Below are 7,910 nucleotides of genomic sequence, written 5' to 3' on the forward strand. Positions count from 1 at the left end.
CCTTTCTGGGAAACCGCAGCCGTTGTTCTCACTCTTCCTGCCCTGAGCCTCCTCCAGCCCACTGATGTGCCCATTTCAGGGCAGGCTGCCCACCTAAAGCACCTGGACATGCAGAGCAGCAGGGACTCACTGAAGGCTCACCAGTGAAACCTAGTTCCAGGCCTGCCTAGGGCTAGCTGTGTGACCTGAGTGAGGAAGCTGCAGGCCCTCTGCAGAGAGAGGACACAGCAGCATCCGCTTCCAGGGTTGTTCTGGGGACAGATAAACTCCTAGTGTAAAGCACTCAGAATGTTGCCAGGCCCACAGTGAGCACACAATAAACCTTTAGAAAGCCTCATCCATAAAATGGGAAGGACGATGCTGGTGCTCGGGGCTGTTGTGAGGATTAGTGAGAAGCTGCTGGGAGGGGCTGAGTGAGGGAAGGAAGGAAGGAAGGAAGGAGCGAAAGTACCAGCTGGCCTGGCTGCTGACCCAGTGTCTCTGTCCTGGCAGGAGCACTCATGCTGTGGCTGGCGAGGGGGTGGGGGGTCTTCTTTGTCCACCCCACCTCCAGCAGGATTCCTCAGACTGGTGAGGATGGAAAACCATCCCCATGCATTACAAAGTGTTATTTTGTGAAGTACTGAGCTGTGCCTGTTTCTGTGTAAAATGCATTTCTCACTGGGGATTGAGGAGACACCTGACCCACTGTCTCTGGGCAGGACAGGGACAAGGGTGTGGGGACATCTGGCATTGCCTTGTTCCTCCTCTGCACCCACAGAGTCTATATAAGGTACCCACGTACACCATCCGGGAGTGGCTGGCCTCCTAAATAGGAGGACCCAGGTCCAGATGGGAGCACATCCCTTTCTGCCCCAACAACTCTCAGAAGTCTCTCCTCTCTGGCCATTTGCCTGGATAAGGTCCAAGCTTGGCATCCAAGGGGTTTGCCATCCAGGAGTGGCCTGCAGGGTGGAGGGTGGCACTGGACATGTAGGGGTACCAGGGAAGGGTTACCAGGTACTCCTCCCTTCCGGACCTGGGCCTGGATGAGTTTCAGGGCTGAGCCAAGCTGTCTCTGAACCCTGCTCCTTCCCCACAGCTCTGGACACCTAGCCAGTCCCAGGGTGTGACGTGGGACAATGCTTTCCACAATAGTAGATCAGTGGGGAGCACTGAAACCCAGGGATTTTCTCTTCTGCTTCCCCCACCACACCAGCCACACCCTCAGCATGGGTCTCCCTGCGAGCCAGTAGTGGGCTGGAGGTGAGGGCTGCAGGGGCACCACAGTGGGAATGGCTGCCCCTTACTGAGAGGTGCTCTGTGCCTGAGATCCCATTCCAATCTTTGTCAGTCTCTTAAAATGTTCCTGTTATAGCGCTCATTCTATGGATAACAAAACTGCGGTCCAGAGCGGTTAAGTCTGCACAATCATTAAATGCTAGAGCTGAGATTCAACCTCAGGTCAGTCTCTTTCTACGCCTACTGTGACCTCTGAGGGGAAGACCCATGTGTGTTGGTAGGGACACAGCATTAGCATGTAGGCTGGCTCCAAAGCCATGAAAGTGAACTTGGTCATGGAAGGGTTTGTAGTACTCCAATGGGAGCAGCGTCTCTTTGAGGAGTAGCTGACCCTTCTAGGTACTCCCCAGAGATTCCTGCCCACATACAACCTTACTTGCCCACATGCAACCTGAGGGGCCTCTCTGACAGTCAAGGTAAGAACTTGAATATGGGGAGAAGCTGCTTATCAGTGGCAGCTTCATCAATGAGATTGCTTGATTATCCAGAGGAGAAAAATTAGATTTTGAAGTCTTCCTTGGCACTCTTTAAGGCCAGGGACTAATCCTCCAGCAAAATGATCTTAACTGACACTGACTACTTTGACAACCAGGGACAACCACGGAAGATGTGTGAGAACATTTGCAAAACATTTATAACACTTAAACAAGGGCCATTGAGCACAGAGTAACTTGGAATCTAAGTGCCGAGTGGACATGCAGTAGCTGTGGTGAGGACTGGGTGGGACTGGCTGTGAAAGCTTCTGAGAACCAGGGGAGAGTGGAATGGCTTGTGGCAGGTGAGGAGAGCAGTTGGCATTTACCATCTCAGTGGCATCATTGCAGAACAAGACAGTCCCTGGATGCCCTCCCCCAGAGACCTGGCTCAGTGACCTGGTACCCTAGGAATTTGCCCACCTCCTGGGTGGGGACTATCCAGCCACATGCATGCCCAGCTTACTTGGTCCCAGTTGAAGATGACATGGAAATGTGGTGTGGCCTTGAGCCAGGTCTTCCTCTATAAGGTTTTGGCCTTGTGGCCCATTCCAGTGTCTCTCTCTGGGATGCTGGGGAGAAAAACCAGGAGCAGGGTATCTCCTCCCAGTGGGGCTGGGGGAGCATGGAGAAGCGTCCTCCCTCCTTAGGGAGTCAGGCTGCCAATTGGCAGTGGTGCCCCATCAGCCTGTCTCCAAGCTTTGCTCTGTCGGAGGCTGGAGCCTGAGCTCTGGGCACCTCAGATTCACAGGGTTTCCAAGCTTGGGGGGGACTCTAGCCTTCTCCCTCCCTGGCAGAGAGGGTGTGGAGGTGGGGGTCAGGCGAGGAGGAGAGAGTGTGTGTGAAGTGGACTTTGGGTATGAAAAAGAGACAGTGCCTGGTTTTTGAGGAGTTCTCTTGAGGGCTGGGGTGACTGGCACATCCTAGGCTGTGCTCCAAGGTGGGAGGAGCAGGCTCACCTCAGACATTAGTTCTGGGTTGTGGGTCTCAAGGGAGAGAGGGGCAGAGCCATAGAAGGGGTGGCTATGAAGCAAGGCTGGGAAGCTGGAAGGGGTAGAGAGCTCTTGGGTGGGGAGACAGAGGCATCTGTGTCTGGCTGTGCTGAGGCTAAAGGCCTGAGATGAGAAAGTGGGATGGGAGCAGAGAGAGTACCCTGAATGCAGGGCTCTGGGCCAAGCTGAGGCTTTGCCCTATAAATCAGGAGGTGAAGGGAGCCCCTGAGGTCCAGCAAGACACAGATGGTTCCTTGCTCTTAGGGTTTCCAGGTCTTCTGGTTGTGGGGCCCAGAAGCTGCAGCCTGTCTAATTGGGCTTGGCAGAGGGGATCGCTGGACCCCAGTGGTGGATTTTGAGGTGGGTGGAGGGGATCACTTGGAAAGGGGCATCCAGGGGATAGTTGACTAGTGAAGGACAGCTGGAGAATCAAGATGCGGAAGAGCACTGGGCTGGGGCTGACTCCTGATCTGCCCTGCGTCTGGGTATGCTGCACGACTGGAACAGAGGGTTCATGGTCACTTTATAACTAGCACTTAGGGGTGTGCCTGCAGCAACCCCAGGAGTCACAGCAGCTGCTCCTGCCCAGCAAATCTGCACTTCAAAACAAGGGCATTCTGTTCGTGCTCAGCAGAAAGGGATGTGAAGGAGAGGCTGACCCCTGGGGAATGAGAGACAGCCTCTCCTGCCTCACCCATCATCTTTTGGGGACGGGATAGGGGTGCATGCAGTGAGGGAGCCTTTTGGGGAGAATGAAAGGGCCTTGGGGGAGGAGCAGAGATGTCAGTCACTAGTTAAAGGCCACACAAGAGGACCTCGTATCTGAGCCTCATAGGATGGCTTTGTTGGTCGCTCTCGACAGCCTTCCTGTCTTCTTGCTCTTGGGCTCTGTGCCCAGGCTCTGCTGTCCGTACCTGCTCCCTGAGCCAGTGCCTGGCAAATGCAGCCATGAGATCATGGGGTGGGGTAAATTGGCAGGCCCTCCATCTCCCCTGGAGCAGCGGCAGGTGCATGTCAGAGCCCTGGGCCTGGCGCCTCCATAATCTCCTTCCTGGCCCCATCTGCTTGTGGGGAGGTGGCTCCTCTAACCAGCAAGTTCAGCCTCCTCCACCTCGGTCCCCAGACTCCAATAAAGGTAGAACATTGGCTTATGCCATGTCATGAAGGCTTGAAATTAGACTCCAAGCAGGACTTCTTACTTAAAAGATGGGATGATGAGATAAGGGCAGGGGGAGTTAAAATTAAGGAAAAATGCTAGTAATAAAGGTACCATTCATCAATAAGGGTTTATTCTGTGTACTGCTCCGTGTTAACTGCTTTGCAGACAGTTCCCATGTAATCTTCACCGTGACCTATAAAACACAGACACTCAGGCCAAGCTTTTACAGCCAGTAAGCAGAGGAACTGGGACTTGCACTGAGCTTCTAGCTGTGGTATAAATCTTGAGGGTCCAGTGAGGTTGGTTCCCAGAGGCTCCCAAGGGCTCACTCATTCCTCCATCTAGGGTAAGTATTAATAAGACAGACAAGGGGTCAAACAGGTGGGAGGGGTGAGGGCTGAACCAATGCTCCAGAGGGGCAAGTCAGCCGTGCAGAGGCAGGTGGGCCTTTCCATCTCGTACCTCTTGGGTGGGAAAGCACATCTGCACGCATGTCAGCACTGCAGCGAGGGGGAGCAGGGTGAGACATCCAGACATCTGATCCCAGGGCTGAATCCACCTGGACAGGTGAAGGTGTGTTTCCCAGAGACGGAGAGTACCTTCAAGGGCTCCATCTTGTGTGTGGGAGAGGGATGGTCCAACTTGGGGGTCTTTACCCAGGCTTGTGTGTGTGTGCCTGTGTGTGCGTATCCACAGTCTCCAGTGATGCGTTTTCTGCCCCTGCTGGCTCTGATCTCTGACAGCATCTGTTGCTGTACCACCCACCAGCCCTGGGAGGAGAGTTGCTGCCGTGGCCAATGGCCTGGAATGCACTTTATACGTGGGTGCAGCGCTATTTGAATTGGAGACCATTTTTATTCCCTAAATGTCCTTCCATTTGGCAGACTGCTTATTCCAGTCCTGAAGCCCCTACTGTTACTTTCAGAAAGTTTTCTCTGCCCCTTATCCAAGGACCCCCGTTGCCTTCTCCTTTCCCTGAGGGTGAACTGGGGGCTGGAATTTTGGTTAGTGGTGGACATATCCCACTCCTTCCCCATGAGCTGCACTCGCACCTTGACTTGGTCACCCCATGTTCCAGCTTCTACAGGCTCAAGTCCATGGTAGCCAGTCCACACGTGCCTGTAGCACAGGTGCACAGGGTGGGGGCTGGGGAGCATGGACCCCTCCTGGTGTGTAACTGGGGCAACCCTCCAGTGTTCTTGTCAGGTGTCATGATGGTTGCTGGCTCTGTCTTCCCTCTGCGTCCAAGCCTGTACCCCACAACATGGGTCTGGGGTCATATTCTATGTTTCAAGACCTAGTGTCAACACAGAGATTCCTTGGATATCAGGGCCAGGTGGGACCTCAAAGGCCATCTAGGCTCATATATCCTTCATTTATAGACAAGAAATCTCTCAGAGAGGGAAGAGTGTTGCCCAAGACCCCACAGTGAGCTGGAGGTGGTGGTGGCCCAACTGTGTTTCTTGACCCTATTATAGCTCTATTTACCAGGTCACATTTTTTCTCTAATTTTGACAGACCCCTCTCTCCCTCCCTGTCTTTTCTCTTATCTCTGCACTTTCCTCCTGGTTTCCCCTTCTGAAATATACCCATGCAGACCTTGCCCACTTCTCAGGGCCCAGCCTGGCCAGATTCCACTCTGGAACCTGGCTGATTTCTCTCTTCCAACTCCTTCTGCACCATTAGCAGCACGTCCTGTTAATTCTCATTCCCTAATTGTCTGTAATAGAAATTAATTACTTGATGCTCTAATGACCTGGGTTCTAACCAGGCTCAATTGCTTCCTAGCTGCGTGACCTTGGGCTAGTTACTTAACAGTCTTAATCCTCTGTTTTCTCATCTGTAAAATGGGGCAGGCTTTGAGACGGAGTAAACAACAGAAGCCAAAGCTCAGGGGATAAACTTGGGAGATGGCAAAGTTGAAATCTCTGGTGTGATGCGTGTGGGTGGGGATGATGTGAGAAAGACAGGCAGGGCCCCATGAGGGGAGTCCCAGCTGGGAGCGGATACATTATTGGTAATGGAGAGACCATGATGCTTATTTGGAAGGGAAGGAACAAACCACCACCTAGAGTTTGGAGTGGCCATGAAATGAGGTGGAAAAGGCACGGGCTTTGGAGTTGGCAGGTCTGGATTTAAATTCCAGCTCTACTGGTGTGACGCTGCACAAATTGCTTGCTCTCTCTGAGCCTCCTTTTTCGGTTTGTAAAATCAGGATTATACCTACGCCATGGAGTTCTGGTAAGGATTAAATGAGAAAACATCTATAAATTGCTTAGCTTGGAGTCTTGCACTTAGTGTTTAACGAGGAGCAGCCCCGATTGCTCCGCTGTTGTCATCATCCAAGAGCGCGTGCCTGCCTCCTGGCCTGGCTTTATCCCTGGGTCTTTCTCGTCCTGGTGTCAGGCTCATTCCTCATTTCCCAACCTGGAAGCCTCCCAAGGGCAGGGCTCACATGCATCATCTTCTCACCCTAGCTGTTTCAGGAAGTGAGGGAACCAGGAAAGCTGTTGAGAAGAGGTGATGTCACATTTGGGGTGGCTCTGCAGAGGCCCCAGGGATCTGCTGGAAGACAGGGAGTCTTGGGTCCTCTTGACCACCCACTGGCTTTGGAGATTCAGTGGGGAGTAAGGAGCTAAGGGAGCTTGGTGTCAACATGTTGTCTAGCTAGCTCTCCTGGGATAGTCCTTGGGGCTCAGGAACTGCGGTGGGCTCATTGTGGCTGAGGGGCAGGCCCAGCTCTCAGGGAGGAAGCATAGGGGTGCTGAGGGGAAGCTGTCAGCTGCCACCACCCCTGAGTGAGGGACAGATGCATATCATCAATGAAATAATGAGTCTAATAATTACTAGACATGATTTATAAAGTACCCACTAGGTGCTGCGTGGTGCGCTAGGTGCTGAGGATACCATTAGGCAGAGGGTGACTGGGAACCTGCATGCAGAGAAGTTCCAGTTTAGAGGGGGTTTCAGATAAGCATTCCTGGCCCGCCCAGGCTTAGCTGAGCCTGTAGGCTGGTTGGGGCCTGCCAGAGTAGATCAAAGTGCTACTGGGGTACCGGGTGGAGGGTGGGGACAGTGGCTGGAGAGGAAGGCAGAGCTGTACACAGGGGTCTAGAATGCCATCCCAAGGCATGTGTGCCTCTGGGGAGGAGGGGGATCTGGGAGCTGGGGCTTTTAGGCTGGGAGGATGTTGTCAGGGGCAGGGGCCGCCACACCATGGGAACGGGGAAGACAGGGCTGGCCTGCTTTGGGGTTTCGTGTAGCAGGGGAGTGAGGAGGAGGTGCCATGCTCCTGGGCAGGGGAGGGTTGGGTGGGGTAGATGGCTACAGAGAAGGTATGCAAGGTCTGGAGCAGGGAGGTGGAGGCGGGCCTGCGGGGGAGCTGGTGACTCCACTGGATGCGGGTCTGGAGCAAGAGCAGGCCAGAGGCTGAATGAACCTGGCCTTGGTCCTGGCAGCTCCTTCCCTCAGCCTCCAAGGTGGGCCTGTGGAGCAGGGGGGACAGGCTCCTCTTAGAGCCTCAGTGTTCTAGTCTGAAAAAGGGAATGGACAGTGCCTCTCTCCCTGCCACCTGTGTCACAGCTCAGCAAATAATCACTGCATCTCCATCTGGCACTGAGTTCTGGGACCCAAGAAACTGGGAGAGCCAAGCCCAGGGCCCACCAGGTCCCCACTGGCCACAATATGGCCTGAAGGGTATTGAACAGCTCTTGGAGTACTTTGGAAGGGGACTGGGGCGGGGGGGGGGGCCTGGACATTGTGTCCATCACAGGACCAAGGCCTCCCTCTCTCCTCTCAGACGATTCCAGCTCACAAGCCCTGTGAGAATGGGACCAGGCCCTCCAGGCTCGGGAGGACAAGGAAGATATAAAGGAGAGAGAACTCTGGGACTCACCAAGCTTTGAACGTGGCCAAATCTTTGCATTTTACTGTTCACCTTCTTATTCCCCAGATGGGAGGAAGCAGGTTCCATGTGAGCAGGGCAGGAGAGATTTAGGCAACATA

General features: G+C 53.9%; 1 protein-coding gene across 1 annotated transcript; it reads right to left on the bottom strand.

Annotated features, from left to right (window-relative positions):
- Positions 1 to 1,843: 1,843 nt before the first annotated feature.
- CUNH12orf80 (chromosome unknown C12orf80 homolog) lies at positions 1,844 to 3,903 on the bottom strand. Its single transcript, XM_012805483.1, is given in 4 exon segments — positions 1,844 to 1,921; positions 2,212 to 2,326; positions 3,441 to 3,508; positions 3,661 to 3,903. Coding segments are annotated over 4 exon segments (504 nt in total).
- Between the last annotated feature and the right edge of the window lie 4,007 nt (positions 3,904 to 7,910).

Source organism: Otolemur garnettii, unplaced genomic scaffold (assembly GCF_000181295.1).
Source record: "Otolemur garnettii isolate 467f Iridium unplaced genomic scaffold, OtoGar3 scaffold00043, whole genome shotgun sequence".
Classification (NCBI taxonomy): domain Eukaryota; kingdom Metazoa; phylum Chordata; class Mammalia; order Primates; family Galagidae; genus Otolemur; species Otolemur garnettii.